This window comes from Lissotriton helveticus, chromosome 6 (assembly GCF_964261635.1).
Source record: "Lissotriton helveticus chromosome 6, aLisHel1.1, whole genome shotgun sequence".
Lineage (NCBI taxonomy): Eukaryota > Metazoa > Chordata > Amphibia > Caudata > Salamandridae > Lissotriton > Lissotriton helveticus.
In genome coordinates this window covers 106,778,085-106,801,315 of record NC_136067.1, presented here as the reverse complement: position 1 = coordinate 106,801,315, position 23,231 = coordinate 106,778,085, and the positions used below count along the sequence as shown (strand labels likewise).

At 45.1% G+C, this 23,231-nt stretch overlaps 1 protein-coding gene across 2 annotated transcripts in view; it reads right to left on the bottom strand.

Moving 5' to 3' along the window:
- Positions 1-23,231, bottom strand: part of POLR1C (RNA polymerase I and III subunit C) — a 143,338-nt gene that overhangs the window by 73,475 nt on the left and 46,632 nt on the right. The window contains exons 2-3 of one of the 2 annotated variants that reach the window (XM_078647445.1): positions 12,671-12,742; positions 10,327-10,434 (exon numbers count right to left, since the gene is read on the bottom strand). In XM_078647445.1, coding sequence (XP_078503571.1) covers positions 10,327-10,434; positions 12,671-12,742 — 180 coding nt within the window. The remainder of the gene's footprint in view (positions 1-10,326; positions 10,435-12,670; positions 12,743-23,231) is intronic. The other variant, XM_078647446.1, reaches the window with a different exon arrangement.

Sequence of the window (23,231 nt, the reverse complement as noted above, 5' to 3'; positions counted from 1 at the left end):
CCCTGGATTTTGTTCAGGAATCTGTCTTGACAGTTATTAGTATCTGTGGGCCAGATCAACCACTTTTTCCAATCTGGATGTGTTCTGTTTTGGCTTAATATATGGTTTACGTCTATCTCCTCATCTGTAGAGCTATTACTGTTCATTGTTGGCTTTGGAATAGACGGTTTGTTTAACTCTTCGATTTTGGCTAGGCCAAGACAGGTAGTTTGTTGAATAGTGTCATTCAAAAATATAATTTGTTCTGGGATCATGCAGGCTCTAAACAATGATTCTATACCTTGTACTTGCCATTCCTTTGTACCCCAAACACTTTTTACTTCAACATTTTTGTCCCAGTAATCGAAACCAAATGTACTCATTTGTTCAAAAAACGAGTCTGAATATATCAATTTAGTGTTTGTAAGCATGGTCTTTGTACCTGTCTTATTTGATAATTTGAAATAAAATGTTTCTGCATTACTTGTGTTGAACCCTGAAAAATATGAATATTTGTCATAAAAAGTTCTTGAGCTACCTTTTGGAGGGGTTGCACAGTGTTCCCATTGATTATAATTTTAAACATTTCTAGGTTGTGCTGATTTATGCAGATAATGATTACTATAGTGATTATAGCAGAACATTTTATCATAATTAGATGAACCCTGCAAATAATCATGTTTTGTAAATTTAGCAGACATCACTAGATCAGACATCATATTATTAATGCTTTCAACGTCCCAATCATCAGCAACTGAGCTCGGTTTTACAAAGTCACTCAATGAGATCTTGATTTGATGTGGATACTTCAGGATTTCAACCGGACCATAGATTTCATAATCAGTATTGTCCCATGCTACCCCACCGGGTATAGGATTGGCTGTGAAATTGACTGAAGAAAGTTCTCTTTTCTCGACGTGCGAGGACGTGTGTGGTTTGAGGATCAAGTTGATTTTCTGGCTTGCTGTGTCCATTTTAGCATATTTTCCCTCAATGAAGTGTCCCAAACATAGTACCATGATGAGCCAAAATATGAGGATAAGTGCACCTAAGGCCACCCAGAATTCAATCCATGGAGAAATCAGATAGGTTTCTTTCAGATGTTGAAAAAGTTCCTTAGCTTTATTTTTAAAGGTTTTTGTTGATGTTTGTTCCTTTGATTCACTCAGGTTTTCAGATGAATCACTGAAGTTGATGAAGTAACCGGATGCCGTTCTGTCTATTGTTCCTATTGCTTCACGATTGCTACTTGCTTTATCACTTTTTTTTGTTGCAGCCGAATAGTCATTTGTTACTTCATTGTAGATTGGTGTGTCTCTGCTAAATGTTTTTTTTTGGGTTTTTAGAGGTTTAAGTTCCATAGCATTGTTGCATAGTCCTTGTTGTTGTTTTTTGGCATTTCAAATGTGAGTAGCCTCTTAGATTGAACCTCTGTGTTTGTAGCAAACCTTGGTGTTCTACTACTCATCGGGAGTCCACTTGGCCTACTGTTTGTTATCGGCCACATGATTGTGGTTTTATCAGGTCGATTGATACAACCCTGTTCTCCTTTTTACCAGCAAGGGGCGGTAGTACTACTGATCTTGTCCCGTTGATAGACAAGACAGGAACTGCTTTTCTGTAAGAAGGCCCAAATTCCTTCTTTACCGCGATCTTTTCTCTGACTAGATCCCCGACTTTTGGAATCCAGACAGGTCTTGCTGGGACAGGTGGTTTTTCTTCAGTGGTCGTTGGATGTTGTTTCTACTTTATGTTGCTCAGGTCTTTCCTTGTTTCGTTTAAGTCCTGTAAAATAGCCAAACGATCTTTGATATCAAAGCTTTTTTCTTTAACCACTGAAGTCTGACTGTCAAGATCTAAGACCATCATTCTAGTTCCAAACAATAATTCGTACGGACTGAATCCCCTCAGAGAATTTCTTGGCAGGTTATTTAGACTACGTTGGACACTTATTAGATGTTTGACCCACCCAGCTCCCGAACCCAATACCTTTGCTGTTATAGATTGCTTTATGCCTTTGGTTTTTTCTTTACACCATCCCGTATCCCTCAGGAAGGAAGTGAGAAGAGTCCCGCTATGCTATGCTCATCTGGCCGTGCTTCCCCATAAGCTTGAAGGCTAAAAGGGAATACATTAGTCAAAACGTAGCATGCTCCTAGCGTATATGCCATTATAGACTCGCAAATCTTTTTATAACAGTCCAGACGTCAGCCGAGCGCTGGGGTCCTACATCATGAGTGTAAATTAGTCTTTATGTGTTAATATAACGCTTTTTTTGTGATGGGTACTTTTTATTCTTGTTGTGTTTCTGGAGCGAAGTGCCATGGTAATAGTCCTCCTCGCTCGCCACTGCGATCTCTTTTGCAGTCTGGGCAGTTTTTTACAAAAATCTGATGATGCAGGTTCATGCCTGGCCACCAGTACACTGATTGTAATTCTTCCAGAGAATCTTTTTGTTTAAGGTGTCTGAGACCCTCACCCATATGTGCGTCAGCTATTAACAAGCCTCTCCTGTCCGTGTTTGGAATCACTCTATCCCCCACTCCAGGGATTCGAGCAAAAGGAACGGAGTTTGCATCGATTATGTATGTATAGTTGAGTGGATAATTGATCGGTAGCGCCGAACAGTCGCCTTTTGATGACGTTTTTACTGCCAGCACTGTTTCACCGTCAATGTATTTTACTGCACGCTTTTTCTTGACTACGGAAGCCGATTCAGTTGCTGCCGTTGTGGCTTTCTCAGCCAATGAATTCCCTGCAACGTGAACGCCATCACGCTGATGACTCACTGAATGTATCACGTGAGTTTTTGGTAGTTCTTTCTGTAAAAGAGCTACTTGTTCCCAAAGCACTTTTTGCTTTATTGTTGCACCTGTGTCATCTTTGTAACCGTTTTGTATCCATTTCTGTAAATCGTTATTGTATGATTTGACGCAGTAATACGAATCGCACACAATAAGTGTCGGGAATTCGCGATCGGCATTATCTAGAGCCATTTTTAACGCTATTATTTCAGTTTGTTGTTCTGAATTATTTTCTACAGAGTGTGTTTTTGTAAGTAGAGGTCTTAATTTACCTCCGCGCCACACTTCTTTTACGATTTCGCATGTGGCCTTGTAAGCCAGCTCTCCCCAAACTGAGGGTTGAGCATGCCCGTCTGTATGTATTACACAGGCGTACTGTCGTAAAGGCAGAATGTCGATTGGCAGAGGGTATGTCATTTCATATTCTAGATATTTTAATTCCTTTAATTCTGGATCAAAGTAGTATTTTACTCTGTCCGTTGTAATTGAATTCACCCATTGTATCCATTCTGGATTCAACGCTGTTGTTGGTAAATTACATGGGGTTGTTAATGCCTCAAAGGCTGACTCCGCTGTTCTGACTGTGATACGTCTACCGTCAGCGTTGTCTTTTTCTCTTGCTATAGCCGTTTGAACTGCATGAACAATGTTTTCTTTAATACTGAACTTCTTTTCAGCTTCTGTGTACAAGTGTGATTTGTATGCAATTGGTACCTTTTCTCCCTCATTAGAGGTCAGGTATGTGAATCCGCATCTTCCTGGGATGACTCGAATCACAAGATTACGTGTGTTATCACGTGTTTCTAATTTTGTTTTAATTAGCATGTCTGTTTGTAAAGATCTCAAAATTTCTGTGTGTTTTTGAGTCCAATTGATTCTTTTAAAATCTGGTTTTATTAGATCATAAAGGGGTTTTACCCTTTCTGCGTAATTTGCAATGTATGTTCTTCCGAAATTTAGGAAGCCTAGAATTGATTGTAAGTTTTTTAGTGTTCTAGGAGCTTGGAGTACAGCACATTTCTCTAGGAAATTGTCAGCCAGGCTTTTGCCTTCACTTGATAATTCATATCCTAAAAACAGGACTGTTAGATGGGCAATTCTTGATTTTTTAAAGTTGAATTTGTAACCCTCTGCTGCGAACCCAAGTATTATGGTGTTCACTCTCTTCAAGTGAGTATCCAAGTCATCATCTGTTAGGTAAATGTCGTCGACATATGATAATGCCTCGTCATCGTATGTTTGTAGTAATTCTGTTACTCTCTTTGAGAATAATCCTGGGCTATTCTTGTGCCCCTGGGGTAAACGGCAGAAACTTTTTTGCGAGCCATTTACCGAGAATGCAGTCAAATATCTGCTCTCTGGTGCTATATTTTGACAAAAGAATCCATTAGAGATGTCTAATGTTGTTTTGTATTTTTTGCGCACTATGTTATTCATTAGTGCAGCACTATGAGTTTTGTACTGCAAAGGTTTTGCAACATGAGTTAAGGTGTCTGTAGTCCAAAACTAGACGATATGAGTTGTCTGGTTTGGAGACAGGAAACAAAGGATTGTCCATTTGTGAGGTGCAAGTTTCAGTCACCCCCTGGTATTCAAGTTGATCTAGGATCTCTTTTACCTGTTTTTTAGCTTCTTGCTTAATTGGGTACTGCCTCTGTGCAGTAGGTGGTGATTTTAACTGGATTTCGCGAGGAGGAGAGTCCTCATCCCATCCTACATGATTTTTATATAAAGCAGGAGCTTGAGCTACTGCCCACTTTCTAGCAAGTGTATATTTTTTATGAATTGGAATATGATTTGAGAAGGCAGGCATAATTATTTCTTCGCCATGAGGGCACTCCCTGACAAACTCGGGTGGCCAGTCTCGTTCAGCTAGAAGGATGTCATAGCCCTGGGAGAGATTATCCCAAAAGAGACCCCTTATTTTTCTAGTCTTATCCCCCTCTATACGTAATGTTATTTCATATATTTTGTGAGGTTTGCTAACTCTGGTGTCTGCAGTTTCCACTTGAATATATTCATTCGTGTCCACTGTCTCCAGATGATTCATAAGGACTTTGCGAGCTATGGTCACTTCTGCTGCGCTGTCTAGCATTGTCTGAGCCCATTCTCCGTTTTTCAGCTGTGTCCTCAGTATTCTCGGCATCTTTGACTACTTTAATACTGGCTACCTTCTTTTTTGGAAATTGTAACTTTTTATTTGGATGAGCAGGTTCCTTGTCTTTGGACTTGACGTGCTCTTCCCTGTGTTCTGATCGTCCTCTTCTTTCCGATTTGTGCGAGGAAGTCTGAAAAGATTGAGAGGGACGTGTATCATTATCATGATATCTATCAGGTTTCTTTATATTATCCCTATTTCTAAGGTTGTATTTTTTCCCAGAGGGCTCACTTTGGGGAGACCTGCGTCCTTGGTTCGGAGATCTTTCTCTCCGCCGAGGAGACCTTCCTCTGGACTGGAATCTTTTTTCTTTAGGATTGGATTGTTTGTTTCCATCCCAGCTCTTTTTTTGAGTGTTTAAATTATTTTTAATAAATATCTTTTCAGGACTTTCAATCAGTTGAGGTTTTACCGGTATTCCACCCAGACTATCTCTTCCTAGTTCTTCATAGGATTTCTCTATGATTCTGGCAATTTCAGTTGGTTGGTCTGCTATATCTGTCTCTTTTAACCTTTGGCGGATCGCCACGTTTGCTGCTTCTCCCTTTATGTTGGCTAATAATATAGCCGAGACCTGCTTGAAGTCTTTCAGTAATTTCATACCAAGAGTTAAAGCGGGTTCTGGACCATATTCATCTTGAATTTGTTTTAGCACATCTGGTATTACTGACATGGATGGTACACCATGTGTTTTTGTGTATATGGAAGCAAAGACTGTACCCCAAGTGTCACAGTCCTCCACGTGTGGTGCGATTCCCATTGGAAGACAGATAGTCAGAATCCTGTGTTTATCTACAGGGGTGGTGTCTGGAAACACCGCCTCTATTTGAGTGATTTTTTGTGCTAGCCAGAAAGGTATTTGTTCCCGTTTTGCGGGTACTTTACCTAGACAGGACTGTATGTTCTGTGGTGTAATTTTATTTGTGTTACCCTGATGAGGGGTCAGCTGTGGAATTTTACTTGCTGGTTGGATTGTTGAAGTCCGCATTACATATTGGACTAATTGTCTATGTATTTTGATTAGTTGTTTTAGCTGTATTAAAAGCTCTGCTGCAGACATTTCTTCAATGTCTGGATGTGGTGTATATCCGGCTAGGACCGGCCACGTTGCTCCTGGTCTACCTAGTGGACCGAGCCTGGTGATGTGATTATTATGTTTTAGGGCACCATTAAACAAGAGCAGGTGCTCTTGGAATTTGAGTGGTACTTCCACCTCCTCGAAAGGTGTGTAGGTATCCGGTGGTTCCTCTATTTTATAATAGTGGAACTCTTTTGTTGCAGCGTTTGCTGCTGGAAAGTTCATCCATGAATAGAATACCTCTGTCTGCCGATATTCGTGTGCCTCAATTACGAATATGACTGTACCACCTCTCGATGTCAGTCCATTTTCTATAAGTTTTAAAGTTATAGATTTTCTTATGTTGACCGGGATGAGTTTTATATCCGGGTCATTTTGTAGCAGAGTATTATCAGCTGCTAGGAGTTCAGCTGCTAGTCTAACTGTCTCCCTTTTATCATCACTGTCTACCATTTTGCCGACAGGAAGGTTATTCTGTTTGTTTGCAGATCAGGTTTCTATGGAAACAAAGATTAGATGCACAATATTTTGGAACAGTGTATCCTTCAACGTTGACTAAACCAAGAACCATTCATAGGAGTCTCCTCCTGCGAGGTTTGGCGGATATGACCTTTCACCCACTCCAGACGTCTTTGGAGTATTATGGGAAAAAAGGGGGTTCTGTGTGAAAAAGCACGACTGAGTTACTCTAATGTCTTGCGTTAGTTTTATCGCCTATCCAAACGTTTGGGCGCCATGTAGTTATGTTATGTTATGTTATTTTATCTTTTGTATAGCGCACGGCTACTCAAAAAGAGTGTCCCGGCGCTTTTAATAAGGAAGGCTGCATCATAGTAACATAACACTGTTAAAAGGAAGAAAGGACAGAAGACCGAGCGGGCGTACAAGAAGTGGGCTACTGGGTAAACAGCCAAGTTTTAAGGCCTTTTCTAAAGGCAAGTAGGCTGGTGGCTCCTCGCAAGGTGAGCGGCAGAGAGTTCCACAACTGTGGCGCCAGTAGTCCAAAAGAGCGTCCTCCCAAGCGAGCTCTCTTCACTCGCGGGACAACCGCCAGGAGCAGGAATTCCGACCTCAAAGCGTGAGTCGGATGATAAAAGGCCAGTCTCTTTTGGAGATACTTTGCTCCCACCGCATGGAGGGCCTTATAGGCCAGAGTCAAAGCCTTGAAGGCAATCCGTTTCCGGATTGGAAGCCAGTGCAAGGTCTTCAACAGACCCGCTGCACTGGCCCGTCTATTTAGACCAAAAATAGCTCTCGCGGCAGCGTTCTGCACCACTTGGAGCCGCTGCAGCCGATACTCTGGCAGGCCCAGGTAAAGAATGTTCGAATAATCTAGCCTGGACCCGATTAGGGCCTGCACCGTCAGCTTCCTGTGCTCCTCAGACAACAGGGGAAGGAACCTCCGCAACATCCTTAGGAGGCCAAAGCAGGTGCCCGACACCCCTAGGATCTGGGATTTCAGAGTTAGCCCATTATCCATCTTGACCCCCAAGTTCTTAGCAATTTTGGAGGAACAAGACGGAGGAAACATATCAATGGGCCACCAGGCCTGCCAGTCTGGCTCTGTGTCACACCCAAAGAAGAGTAGCTCGGACTTATCGGAATTGCACTTGAGGCTGTTCAGTTGGAACCATTGGAAAACAGCCCCAAGGCAATCCCGGATACTCTCCCCGTCAAAATCTCCTCCTCTCTTACACGAGAAGAGGAGCTGGGTGTCGTCAGCGTAGGATACGATCTGGGCCCCATACGACTCCGCCAACGCCGCCAAAGGAGTCATGAAGATGTTAAATAGGGTCGGGCTCAAAATAGAGCCCTGTGGGACCCCGACTCCCAGAGGCGGCATCGCGGCGGAATCTGGCGAGGCACAGACCGTTTGCCGGCGGCCAGCTAGAAAAGAGGAAAACCAGCCGAGCACCGTCCCCCGCAGACCTATCTCAAAGTCTAACGAGAAGGCCGTCATGGGGGACGGTGTCGAAAGCCGCCGACAAGTCCAACATCACCAGCATGGCTTTGCCCCCCGAGTCCAGAACTCCTTTAATGGTTTCTGAGACCTCAAGGAGCGCAGTTTCTGTGCTGAGATGGGGACGAAAACCCGACTGGGTGGCGTGCAGGATCTCATTGGTCTCAAGAAAATTGGAGAGCACCACCTGAACGTGCTTTTCCACAGTCTTCGTGAGAGCCGGCAACAAAGAAATAGGCCTGTAGTTAACAGGGGCCTTCGGGTCTAGGCCGGGCTTCTTGAGCAGCGGAAACACCATCGCCTGCTTCCAGGCCTGTGGGACCACTCCCTGGCTCATGTAGTGTAGTTCCTATTATCCCAATAGGCTCTGCGCATTGGAATAATACCTTCAGTAGTATAGACCCAGGACGGAGGTTAACTAGGTCTTCTACTGACGATATTAGACTTAAAGTTTTGGGTTTGCCAGCTAGCTCAGAGTTCACTAGAAACTTTCTCGAATAGGCAAGGAGGAGTTTAACCTCCCTGGATAGACAAGAAGGGATTTAGTTTCTGACAAACATAGAACATGACAACTTTGCTCTCCCCTAATCAAGAGTGTATCTCTAGAGTCGTGTGAAAACAAAAGACAACTTATTTTACTCAGTCAGTACGTGCATTCTTAGTTTCACCAGATTGTAGAGAAAAGGAAGAGACGGGCGTGTTCAATAAAAGATGGTATTTATTGATCAGTCTCTTTTCTCGTACAAGAGAAATGAATCGATATTATTGCGATACTTATGGTTAAGTAAAGTGCATACAATAAAAGCAGGAGTATAAAATAATACTGCAGAAGCATTGATATGGTTTCTAAGCCATATGATATTTAAAATCGATAACATAGATATATACATATATACATTGACTAATCGTACTCAACTGGTGCTTCTAACCACGCCTACCCCAGTGTACCTGACCTAAGCCTAATACGTGGGCGGGAGTAGATAAGTAGCAGTTTAAGTTAAGTTAGTTTTGCCAAGTGACTGACTCAAGAATTCTCTGTAAGGGGTTGTTCAGTTCTGTACCTGAGATCTAGAATGGTTGAGGGCTGGTATCTCTCGTCTCTGGTCTTGATATTCCAGCTGCCTGCGAGGGCCGCTTGGAAGCGCCGGAGCTGGATTTCTCGGCAGGAGAAAAACAGTGTCTCGTTCTCAGCGCGTCAGGAAGGCGGGGCAGCGCGTGTGGGCTTCGCTCTCTGCTGGGCTCCTCAGCACGTCTCGCTGCTCCGATCTCGTCACCACCGCGTGTCTTTGCTTAAGGCAATGTCGGTAATATTTATACCTGTAAGGTGTCGAGATTGACGTAAGGATGGACATAGATACGTCAATAAGGATGTCATACGGACTGGTCGTTAGCACATTCTTTACTGAAGTTCTCGGTGAAATCAAAACAATGGCCGCAGGGATTTTCCCAGGTTGTCATAGGTTTGATTTGTTTTGAGAGCTCCGTATGCCTTATCAGGGGCTGGAGGAATAGTGCTTGCCTAATTAGATGGCAAGCGTTATGACCTAATCAGATAACGCGTTCCTGTGCCGTGGTGTGGCTTAATTAGATAACGGTTTTTTGCACCGTGGGATGGCTGCTAGTTAATTATTAACCAGAACAGGGTCAGGAATAGGGGGATCGATACAGAACCTATAGGAATACATCACAAGAACAGGCCAGAAAGCGCACCTAACAGAGCCGGACACTTGAGTAGACAAATTACTGCCACTACCTGCATGTAAAGTCTGCAGATGACAGGATAATAAAGCCGCAAAACAACAGATCATCTCTGGGAACCTGTGTGAAACCAGAAACTTTGGCAGGGCATAATCTAAAATCTATTTAACAAATGTCTCAGATGCAAGACACTTTTCATATCATAGCTAAAAAGTAGTCATCACGATCCTAGATTGTTTCCTGATGTTTGTTGCATATCCCTGTTTCTGTCAAATAATTCACAAGTGAGTCCCAACGCCAAAGGTTTGTAGGTCTCAGCTGGAACCTGAGATGGAAGGTTAGTCACTTTACCTACTTGTGCACAACACAACACCCCTACAGCTGCCACCATTGGATTTCCCTCCTCCCCTTCCGGGCTTGAACACCGCAGACTGACGTGACCAGCTCAAGGTGTTATCATACCTTCTGGCAAGTTGAAGTTGTCCATCTTAAAGCCTTGGTTTCTATGAGTTCATATGGTTTGACTGCCATGAACCACAAGTGTTTATGTGAAATTCTGCACTGATTATTCAACACAAAGAAGCACCCAGGAAGTTGTCACCCCACAATTGCTCCCCACCAAGTGATAGATATGGACACAGGACAGTACCTCAGCAAGAAGGACGCGTCGGAAGGCGTTGGCAATCGCAGCATCAATCCCCACCATGTCAAACTCCAACGTACTGTCCTCCATCTTGACCACATCTATGTGGAAGTTCTAAAATATAATTGAGGGTGGTAAGGTTCTGCAAGTAAGAGGATGCAAGTTGTAACGCGACAGGCGAGGTCTGTCCAATGTCTGTCACAAAGTACCCAGTGACACCAAAAGAAGGCAATACCCAAGGAAGAGTGAGCTTTGTGACAGAACTTCACCATAAAACGTCTCTTCCAGAAATGTTCAGGTTAGTTTTAAAGACCTTATCCAACTCCTACAGTTTCAGGAATGGGACATTTTATGAACAACTCAATCTAAGAAAAACAAATGTGTCTCTAAACCAGGCTTATCCGGGGAGTAGCTTGAAAGTTAGTCGAAGCTCCCCAGCTACCTATAAGTAGTGTGCAGTTCAGCCTACTAAGAAGCTTTTGCTTGGCTGAATTTGAATATATGTAAATTAAAAAGTAAAAGTGTGCATTTTCCTAACTCATTAGCTAATGTTTGCAGAAAAATGGTTGACGTTCAAAACTATATTTAAAGCTGATAATGCAGGGATAAATCATTGGGGAGACTTGTTCCTATTAATATTACCTTGGTACCAGAGGCACTGCACCTATGGCTGTTATGCATTACCAATCTAGGGGCATCTTACATTGACAAAACCATTTTTATATTACTGCTGGCAACCGTGCAAGATGAGCTGAGGTGATCTCTGCTGGTAATCTTGCATATGGTGGCTAGTAATGTAATCTGATCTGTTACACTCACTATTACAATGCTAATATTAGTAGCTTGCAATGAGGTTCATTGAACATAAATAGCTCTTACTACAGAAAAGGGTGTAAACCCCTGCCGATTACTTTGAAGATGTTGATATTTAATTAAATACGAGAAAAGGCAGCTGGGTAAAAGAGGATTGCACTGCCAGGACTAGTCACAAAGATAACAAAATATTGCCCACCTCAAATGGTCAGCTGCCACATGACCACAAAGTTCAACATAAATTCAAAAGGGTATGAGAGGCATTATATATACAAGTACAGAGAACAAAAGAAGGAATTCCACGTAGCTGTTTTGTGATCTTAAGGTTTTTTTATTAAAGATGCACTTGATTTTCGTTCGTAGACAGCCAACGCGTTTCGCCCAGACATGGGCTTCTTCAGGGCGATAGTATAAAGTAGTCAGTTCGCCAGGTAAGTAAGACCAGGTCTAAATTCTAATCAAGTCTGCGTCGGGACAATTGAAGTAAGAGGAATTAACCTTTCAAGTTAGAAGCAAAAGTAGTCCAATAGTTTGAGAGGACTCAGGTATTCACCTTTGCTGAGCTGATCCGCTGTCTCGTCCCGGCAGGGAAAAGTGGTTTTCCCTGCCGGGACGAGACGGCACTGGACACGGCTTGTATACAGAGCTCTTCTTGCAAATACTCTTTGCCTCTACTAAGGATCAGCTCAACAAAGGCGAATAATTGACTACTTTATACTATGGCCCTGAAGAAGCCCATGTCTGGGCGAAACACGTTGGCTGTCTACGTATGAAAATCGAGTGCATCTTTAATAAAAGACACCTTAAGATCATAAAACAACAATGTGGAATTCCTTCTTTTGCTCTCTGTACATACTTATGATTTACCTTGTGTATATATATTGCCTCTCGTACCCTTTTGAATTTAGGTTGATATATTAAACAATATTGAAGCAATTTATGGCATAAAGACGCTCTCACAGCAACTGAAACACAACTGCGGCATGGTTTCTTGGCAGTCATTTATACTTTGTTAAACTCTGGTATCGTTCTACGAGTAGGAGTACGTAAAAGCACGGAGACAAGGTTGGGGTCAGCATATTCTTTGCACAGAACACTGTGATCCAAGTATCTACTGAACATTACCATCACAGACCTCAATACAGATCACCAAGGAGTACTTCACGCATCTTTGTGCAAACGGGAAGCACAGGTTTGTATGGAAGGAAGTCTAAAAAACCTAGAGCTGGACAGGATAAGCCCCATAACTTACATATTTGCAACCTCACTGTGAAAGAAAATGTAAATGAGTAACAGATGAATACTGGGCAGTCATCAGTGTGCACAAAACCAAACCCCTACCACCATCCCCAAATATTTCCACAAAACTGAAAGGGAAATACAACAACCAAAAGTATCTTATGTGAAAGCTGTAAATTTATGAGTAACAAAACAAAAACTGAAAATGTGTACCCATCAATCGAAGAACCACCATTGCCAAATATGAACTATGCCTGCCCAGCACAGCAGTAAACCAAACCAAACAAAAGCTCCTTACCTTTTCAAACTTCGCCTGGTTCCAGCTGTCATCGTATCCATGGTAATTCCCAGGGAAATCAGTTGTGTGTACCTAGAGTAAAATCAGAACAGGAAAAGATGAAACAAGTGTCAGCCTAGACTGACCTGATAGTGTCTTCTAGGTCACCACACTCGTGCCTTTTTGAGGATCCTCGTGTTGCATGTGACAGTCAAATTCTTAACTGTCCCAACAATCGCATCACAATTTCAGAATGAATCAATTATTTTTTCATGTCACTTTCCTGAACCACGAAGGTTCACTGGAATCTTGTGTGAGGAAAGTTGGGGAACGTTTTCATGTGCAGGTAGGAATGAGTTTGTGCTGGTTGCTTCAACTTTACAAACTGAACATGAAAATCATCCAATATGCTGTTCAAATGGCTAGTTTCGGAACACACTGAACACAGTATGACATAACATACCCCACTGATGTTCCATAAAATAAGGTATAAAAAGCTCTCTTTACCATTATCATGGCTGTCCGAAATAATGATTAATTATCAAAATTCTCTAGCTCTTTACAGATGAGCTACCATACGAGATTGTAAAACTTTAACATTTTAACCACACATTGTTATTGTGCCTGTTTCTTTTTCTTTTTCACAACTTAATTTTATTGTTGAGTGCCGGGACAGATTTCAATCAATCAATCATTTCATTTGTAAAGCGCGCTACATACCCGTGAGGGTCTCAAGGCGCTGGGGGGTGGGCTGCTACTGATCGAAAAGCCAGGTCTTGAGAAGTCTTCTGAAGGCCAGCAGGTCCTGGGTCTGTCGTAGGCTGGTAGGGAGAGTGTTTCAGGTCTTGGTGGCGAGGTAGGAGAAGGATCTGCCGCCGGCAGTGGTTTTCCGGATGCGTGGAACTGTGGCGTGGGAGTCGGTCGTTGAGGTATGCTGGTCCGGCATTGTGTAGGGCTTTGTGTGCGTAGATGAGGAGTTTGAAGGTGATCCTGTTGTTGACGGGGAGCCAATGCAGGCCTCTCAGGTGGGGTGTGATGTGGCTGTGTCGGGGGACGTCGAGGATCAGTCGTGCTGAGGCGTTCTGGATGCGTTGCAGCCGTCTCAGGAGCTTGGTTGTTGTTCCTGCGTAGAGGGCGTTCCCGTAGTCCAGTCTGCTAGTGACGAGGGCCTAGGTGACGGTTGTTCTCGTGTCGGAGGGAATCCATTTGAAGATCCTGCGGAGCATTCGGAGGGAGTTGAAGCAGGAAGCGGAGACGGCGTTGACCTGCTTGGTCATGGAGAGGGCGGAGTCGAGGATGACCCCCAGGTTGCGTGCGTGGTCGGTGGGTTCTGGGGCTGTTCCTAGCGATGTTGGCCACCAGGAGTCGTCCCAGGCTGAGGGGGTGGGACCGAGGATGAGGACCTCCGTCTTGTCTGAATTCAGCTTCAGCCTGCTGTCCTTCATCCATTCGGCGACGGCCTTCATCCACAGCCAACGTCCACAGAGGTGTTGACGTTGCCTTTGGCAGTGTGGGGGTCTTCGGTGAGGGATATAATCAGCTCGGTGTCGTCGGCGTAGGAGAGGATGTTGAGGCTATGTTGTCGTGCGACGTGGGCGAGTGGTGCCATGTAGATATTGAACAGCGTTGGGCTGAGGGATGATCCCTGTGGAATGTCGCAGATGATCTTGGTGGTCTTGGAGCAGAAGGGTGGGAGGCGGACGCTCTGGGTTCTGCCGGAGAGGAAGGATGTGGTCCAGGCCAGGACCTTCTCTAGGATTCCGGCGTCATGGAGGCGTGCTGTTAGGGTGCGGTGGCAGACCGTGTCGAAGGCTGCTGAAAGGTCCAGAGGATGAGGGCGGCTGTTTCTCCTTTGTCCATAAGGATCCTGATGTCATCAGTGGCGGCGATGAGGGCGGTCTCGGTGCTGTGGTTGCTGCGGAAGCCGGACTGGGACGGGTTCAGGATGTTGTTGTCTTCGAGGTAGCGGGTCAGCTGTCTGTTGACGATCTTCTCCGTGACTTTCGCCGGGAAAGGGCACAGGGAGATGGGCTGGAAGTTTTTGAGGTCGTGGGTGTCCGCCTTGGGTTTCTTCAGTAAGGTGTTGATTTCGGCGTGCTTCCAGCTCTCTGGGAAGGTTGCGGTCTCGAAGGAGATGTTGATTGTTTTCCGGAGATGGGGTGCGATGGCTGTGCTGGCTTTGTTGAAAACGTTGTGAGGGCATGGGTCAGATGGGGATCCGGAGTGGATGGAGTTCATGGTCTTGATGGTGTCTTTGTCGCTGACGTTGGACCAGGCGGTCAGGCGACTGGTGCGGGTGGTGGTCGCAGGGGTGGTGGTCTCGGCGGTGGATGTGGGAGTGGCGGTGTTGAAGCGGTCGTGGATGTCGGTGATCTTGTGGTGAAAGAAGGTGGCTAGTGAGTTGCACAGGTAATGTGATGGTGGAATGTCATTGGTGTTGGAGCTGGGGTTGGAGAGTTCTTTCACAATGTTGAAGAGCTCTTTGCTGTTGTGTGCGTTGCTGTCTAGGCGGTCCTCTTTGCAGTTCTGATGAGTTGGTGGTGTCTGCGGGTGTCGTTCTTGTGGGCTGTGTAGCTGTCTGGTGTTTGGTCGCGGCGCCGGCTCTTCTCCAGCTTCCGACAGGTGTGCTTGGACGTCCGGAGGTCTTCGGTTAACCATGCGGCTTTCTTGTTGGTGTGATTGGTGGCGGAGGTCTTGAGTGGGGCGAGGGTGTCGGCGCAGTCGTTGATCCACTGTTTGAGGTTGATGGTGTCGGGGTCGGTGGGGTTCGGCGGGGGATCCCAGGGCGAGGGTGGTGGTCAGTTGGTCCTCAGTGACCTTGCCCCAGCAGCGGCGTGGCATCTGTTGGGTGCGGTGGTGGGTTTCCTGAAGGTGAAGTGGACGCATCTGTGGTCTGTCCAGTGGGGTTCGGTGGTGTGGTTGAAAGAGACTTGGGGACTTGCGGAGAAGATGGGGTCCAGTGTGTGTCCAGCAGCGTGGGTGGGTGTCGTCACGAGCTGTTTGAGTCCGAGGTTGGCGACGTTGTCGATCAGGGCGGCGGAGTTGGCGTCGTTGTTGTTCTCGAGGTGGAAGTTCAGGTCCCCGAGGAGGATGTAGTCCGTGGAGGCGAGGGCGTGGGTGCTGATGAGGTCGGCAATGGAGTCACTGAATTGTGGTCGGGGTCCGGGTGGTCTGTAGACGAGTGTTCCTCTGAAGGTGGTGTTGGGGTCGCGTGGATCTGTTAGTGCATGTGCTCGTCGGTGGTGAGGGTGTCGTCGGTGTTGGTCGAGACTCTGAGGGTGTCCTTGTGGATGATGGCGATTCCCCCTCCCACTCAGTTGGTGCGGTCTCTGCGGGAGATCTTGTAGCCTTCTGGGATGGCTATGGCGATGTCTGGTGCCGAGGTGGTGTTCAGCCAGGTCTCCGTCAGGAAGGCGACGTCGGGGGTGGTTGAGTCTAGGAGGTCCCAGAGTTCGATGGCGTGCTTGTGAGCGGAGCGGGTGTTGAGGAGGATGATTCGGAGGCGGTTGGGTTCTCTGGTTGATGGTTTGGCGGCCTGGATGCTAGTGAAGCTGCAGATCCGGCAGGTGAAGGGCCCTTGGGTGCGCTTCGGGGTGGCCCGGTAGCAGGAGTGATCTCGTACGGGGTTGAGTGTGTGGAGGGTGCTGGAGTCATAGTGCAGTCTGGTGTAGTGGCGGCTTCGGGGTCCAGGAGTTCTGGCGCTGGGCACGGTCCAGGCGCAGACGGGCTTGCCTTTGCAAAGGCGCGCCGCCGCGCAGCGGCCGCATTAAGAAGGGGAGGTGATAGGGAGGATCAGCTGGGAGGGGGGAGGGAGCCAATGGGGGCGGGGCCACAGGACGCAGAGGCGGGAATGGGCAGGAAGGAAAAAACAAGCCTAAGGCAACAGGGAAACAGTTGAAAACCGAGGCAATACGGTCACAAATGCAAGCGGTCACAGTACAACTGGGGCACAACTACAAGCGGTCACAAAAGGATACTGGGGGAACAAAACAAGTGGCAACAACAAACCTAAGGTCCACTGGCCACCAGGGATGAGGCGCAGGTGGTAGCCTGCGGGTGGAGGCGGGCCTCGAACACCCACAGAATGACTCCGCAGCGGGAGCACAGGATCACAGGCGCAGTCAGGTGGAGCTGCGCGGCGTAGGGAGCGACCTGCCTGAAGACAGGGTCAAAGGTCGCTCCCCACGCCGCGCAAAGAGCACCAGCAGTATACAGTAAATTACAGCGATGTTGAGCTCAACATTTTCAGTAATATCATATCTGCGTTCATATAATAAACACGTTTGCAAATTACTCTTAACAACAAACAATAGTACCATGCAAGTATCACAGAAAGCACCCATAGGTCTAGGGCATGTAGTTCTGAACCATTCAGTGTAAAAGCAGTTATAGTCTACATCTATATCACAACACAACAGTCATCTCAATACCTCCTAGACAGCAGAAACAGAAGGGGGAGGTTCCAGGTCCAATTCCCTGTAGTCCACCCACCTCTTTTATATTTTATAGTGTTTCTGAGGACACCCTCTCGCCGTAAAAACAAAGATCTCTATACCCATGCAGAAGTCAAGGCCCTTCTTCCATATTACAACAGAGGGCGGAGATTCATGCCTGTTTTTAGTGATATAATAATTTTATGCCTTTTTATTTAACTGAATCATGGTTATGGAAGAAAGGTTGCAATGCACCATTTGTCTGTGGAGTGGAATGTGAAGGTTTCAATTATTACATGTTTGAACCATAAATAGAAAACGTATAGCACCAAATATTTTAGAAAGATAATTTTTTTTATCTTGAAAGTAATAAAAATGGCCCAGGCACACAAGGACTTGGCTAATATTAGCAGCAAGGGTGGCGAAGCGAAATGTTGCCAGATCTTGGGGTGGGGTGGACCCCTCGCTATCTGCAACTGGGAGAAAGATTTAGATTGATGTCAACATGCAAATCGAGTGATATACCAGGGTAGAGGGTGCCCCAAGAAACACAACACAAGAAAATATGTGGCAAATGGGGCACATACAGACTCACGTGGGTAAGATTACAGGTATTGATCGGAAAGGGGGTGGGGGTAGGGGGGTATGGGAATTACAGAGCACTTGGCATCGTTAGGGCTACAAGAGCTTTCATTCACACCCATTCATTAATGAACTGTTTACTAACGTGTGTAATTGCTGTTATGCATACCTCTATGTCAGAAAAAGCAAAATTGTCATTGGCAATCATGTTTGGAGTGTACTGAGCATCAGTTTAATAAAAAGATGTAAAACATGTTTTCAAAGGAAAGAAAAATATGTTCTCACCTTCAATGGTAACGAGGCTGAGAAGGAATGATTTCACTGGACTCACAAACTCGTTAACTTGTTAATTATGTGGTCACTTTAAATGCAGGCACGAGAGTAATATTAAGATTCGTCTTTCTGGGTCCGTTCTGGACAATTTTGAATCAAATATTTAGATAATGCTTTGATGATATTTTGGACCACTCAGAAAAAATGTTAATGGAAAACTCATGATTTCAAAAATTATCATTTGAAGGCTATTGGTAATCATTACGGCCTCAAAGTGGATTGGCGTGTTTTCTTATATAATACTTGAGAAGCTATTATATACATTTATAAAAGATGAGCAACAATCATATAGCATATAATAAGTTTTAGGTTTCGCCTAGACACCGCATGCACTGTTTCTGCAAGACTTTTTACATACAGCCTGCCCATAGCTTACCCATTTTTAGCTTCAAAGTCGCTCTTATTTCCTTCTGGACTGTTTGTCACAACATTAGGGCATCATGCCCCCTTCTTGTGTTTGGCCCTCCCCTCGAGCATGAACCAAGTACTTGTGTCTCTTACTGTTCTTGTTTTGGAGCTAGTATTTTCTTTGTGTTTAAGCACTTCATATGAGTGCCTGTGATTTTCACTACATCTCCCATATCTCCATTCATGTAGATTCTATTTGTGCACACCTGTATTCCTTCCATGTTGCTTCGTTTCCCTCCCAGCCCCACTCTGTACTCTACGCCACACCACTACAACACTACTCTTCATCTCCACTCTACACTGCACTTTATGACACTGCACTCTACTCTGCACCACTTAACTCTACTTTGCGTCACTCTCGATCACAGCACTCCACACCACTGCACTGTGCTCCACTCTACCCAATTCCACACCACTCTACTCCAGTCTATTGCACTCTAGTCTACTCCACTCTACGCCAGCTCTCTCCACTCAATGCACCTCCACTACACTCTATGCCAATCCTCTCTGCACAGCATTACTCTATGCTACTGCACTTTATGTCACTGCACAATACAGCACTCTACTCTGCACCACTGCACTCTACGCCACTGCACGGAACTCCACATTATGCCACACGGTGCCACTAACTCACTCAACACAATGCCACTACCTCACTCACAACTACCCCATTCCATGCCACTCTACGCTGCTTCACTATTTGCCACTCCACTCTTCCCTACGCCAGTCTAATCCATTCTACTCTATGCCACTTCACACCAGGCCACTCTACTCCACTCTGCGCTGCTGTACGACATGGCTAAAAGACACTGGCAAAGCCAATAGCTCTTGTGTAGGCAAAACCTATTGGTTTTGCCAATGCTTGTTTAAATTATATATAGGATACTTACACCTTAAAAGAGGTTTATCTTCCATGAATGGCCTGTGCCACCGTTTTTTTCTCTTTCTTTTCTCCTGTGTGTTTACATCCGTGTGTCTCTCAATCACTTCAAGTAAAGAATGTTGATAGAATTCCACACATTGATAGAAGTCTTGTAAAAATATTACAATACTTTAGGTATATGTTTAATATTTTAACAAGGTGCTCCTTTAAATGCATAGCACCTGTATGGAGTTGAGATTCGTTTTTTGAAAAAATATCAAATGTTTAAAAAGGTTAAGAAATGTTCCTAAGTAAATGCAAGAAGCTCCATGTAGGAGGCTGGCTCAGTATATGGTGTACACCTATTGGGAGGCACCATGCACTAGGTCCAGGAAACCCTTAGTGATAGTAGAAGTGGTCCCTGATAACCAAAGCTCTCAAGGGGTAGCTGTTGAAGAGAGTCTAGGGCTTATTTAGGAGGGTGTAAAGCGGGTACATTACCACACAGTCAGTCCATGGAGCTTACACGCAAGAAAAAAACCACGACAGTGTTAGAAACATAGCTTGTATTTATTATACACCAACACTAAAACTACTCTGGTAGATCTCCTACACGGAGATATTAATACACAATAAAACATACTTCAAAACAGGTAAGTAAGGCACATAAAACACATGGGCCCCTATGAGGGGGAGCCAAACCATATACTAAGTAAATGGCATGTGATGCAATTACCAAACTAAGGCTAACACTCAAGGAACTAGGGACCAGCAGGAGCACTGAACCACCACAGGAATGTAACTAAGAGTTACTACACACCCGTGTGCAGAGGTGATACCAGACGTCAGTGTCCATAGGATAACGTCCAGGAGGAGCAGGAGCACAATGCAAGCCCCGTTTGATAAAGCTACAGATTGATCCCACCCCACTTCACTGAGTTGTGATAACACTGTTCCTATTCCTATCTCAGAGGCCTTTGTCTGAACAATAAATTGTTTGAAGTAGTCAGGAGTTTGCTGAATGGGAGCCAAGTACATTGCCTTCAGGGCATCAAATGCCTCTTGACAGCCAACCGTCCAATTTACCTTCTTAGGCATCTCCTTAGAGGTGAGATCGTTGAGGGTGTCACAATGGAACCATACCCCTTAACAAATGTTCTGTAATACCCAGTCAGGCACAGAAAAAAAAGCTCTGATCCGAGTCTGGGTAGTGTAGCAACCCAATCCAAAAGGGTTTGGATTTTGCTCTCCAAATGTTGAACTTAGCCTCCACCTACCAGGTGGCCCGAGTACACATCTTTGGTTTGTCTTCGCTGGCACTTGCTGGCCTTGATCGTGAGGCATGCCTTCTGCAGGGCCTCAAGTACACTCCTGAGGTGGACCAGGTGATTCTGCCAGGTGGAGCTAAAGATAGCAATATCATCTAGAAATGTTGCACTAAAGTCTTACAGACGTGTCAGAACTTGATTCACCAACCCATGGAATGTGGCCTGTGCATTTTTCAAACCAAAGGGCATTACTGTGAACTGGTAGTACCCACAATTGGTTGAAAATTCAGTTTTGGGTTTGGCAACATCTGTGAGCCTGATCTGCCAATAGCCTGCAGCCAGGTCAAAGGTGCTGAGATACTTGGCAGAAGCCACTGTATCCAAGTTCATCTGCCCTGGGGATAGGATGGGCATCAGTCTTGGTGACTGCATTGAGGCCTCTGTAGTCTACACAAAACCTCACTCCTCTCTTTCCGCCCTGGGAATGATAATTTTGGGCACAAGGACTACTGGAATTGCCCAAGGGCTGTCTGAAGGCTCAATGATCCCTAACTGTAGCATGTTCTGGACCTCTGTCCTGACACAATCTCTAAAATGGTCAGGTTGCCTGTAGATTTTACTCTGTGTCCACCTGATGGGCATACCAGGCAGTTTGACTGGGTGTCAGAGAAAAGAGTTCTGGGAACTGACTGAGAACCTCTATACAATCAGTTTGTTGTTGCTCAGTGAGGCTGTCTGCCAAGACTCCTCCCATCCACTGAACCATTAACAGGGTTGTGTGTGAGGAGATCAGGGAGAAGGTCACTCTCTTCCTCCTGTCCCCCATCAGTTGCCATGAGCAAGCTCATGTTATCTCTGTCAAAGTAAGGCTTCAGGCGGTTCACATGAAGCACCCTATGGGGGTTCTGGAATTGCCTATGTCCACCATGTAGATGACCTCAACTTTCTTCTCCAAAACTGTATGGGGGGCGCTCCACTTGCATTGGAGTGCTCTTGGTGCCACAGACTCCAAGACCCACACCTTCTGTCCTGGCTGGTAAACAGTCAGAACAATCTTTTGGTCATGCCATAACTTCTAAAGTTCTTGGCTGGCCTCTAGGTTTTTAACTGGCATTCTTCATGTACTCAGCCATATGTGAAAGCAGGCCTAGCACATTGTCTACAATGTCTTGCTTGGGAGGTTTTAGAGGCTGCGCCTAGCCGTTTTTCACTAGACAAAGTGGACCCCTAACTAGATGTCTAATTAGAAGCTCAAATGGACTGCAACCCACTCCCTTCTGTGGAACCTCTCTAAAGGTGAAAAGAAGGCAAGGTTATATCTCCTCCCGAGCTTGTCAGATAGTCCTGTGATCATACCTTTGAGGGTTTTGTTGAATCTTTCAATTAACTCATTGCACTGGATGGTAAGTTGTGGTAAATATATAATTTACTCCACACTCTTTCCAGATTGCTTTCAGGTTGCCAAACAAGAAGTTTGCACTCGGTCTAACACCACCACCGTAGGAAAACCCACTCTGGAAAAAGATTACCAAGAGGGCTTTGGCCACTGCAGGAGCTGTAGTGGCCCGGAGGGGAATAGCATCTGGGTATCTGGTGCCATGATACACCAGCATATAACTTTCTAGAGGATGTTGGAGGGTCTAGGGCAGAGGTCTTCAAACTTTTGTCGACTGAGCCCCCCATCTAAACCTTTTTACACGTCGAGCCCCCCCCCCCCCACCACTACCACCTAACAAAACGTTCTGGAAACTGGTACTCTGCATCATTGATGGCCATTCCCTCTAGCAGAGCCCACGTCATATAGGGCAAAACATATTACATAAAGTAAGAGTGTTTAGTAAACTGAAGTTTTTGTAGTGCTTGTGCTTATTATAAAGTTCAATTGAAAATTCTCCAAGAAAACATTAGGTCCAAAAAATTATATTGGTGCTTTATTTTTCACATAAAACAACATTTAGGATAGATTAGTAAAAACACTCCCAAAAAACAGTGAGGGGTGTGCTTGTTTTTCTCCACAGAGACAGTCAATGTGTGGGTGGATTCTTGCCATCCTTAGGTTGTGCTCCACTTCCAGTCTTGAGCAGTACCCGGAAACAGGAGTGCTCACAAAATTTTGTAATATTTTCTTGCTGTTTTATATAGCGCGAACATGACCCAAAGGTATTGGAGCGCCTTATAGGAGCATCTTTTACATTACACAAGCACACATTCATTTTTTGTAAGCACAGGGAGATTAAGTCATTTGCCCAGAATCACAGGATGTTGAGCACACACCAAGAATTGAACCTGGTTCCCCAGCTCTACAGCCTTCTGCTCTGGCTGTTGCGCCACATCCTTGCCCCTATACAAGATATCAGAAAAAGGGGTTCCACAAAACATGCTTTCTGACACAATTAAAAAATCTGTGATTATGTGGAGTATGGCCAGATGTTGCCGTGAAAGTAGGAGGCCAGCCACAGTTTTCCAAAAAGGCCTAGGGGACATTTACATCATACACATGTGATACAAGTGATTCAAGAGGATATATACATCTTTATGCTCTAGCATGCATCAAGAGTCAATTTGTTAGAGAAGGGCGAGAATGAGGAGTGAGTTGTCTGAATGCAGGTTGCATTCCCCGACACAGCTAAACATGTAGCCCTGCCCCTTTACCTGCGACATCAAAACAGTAGTAAAGGCCAAACAAAAGCCTGAAC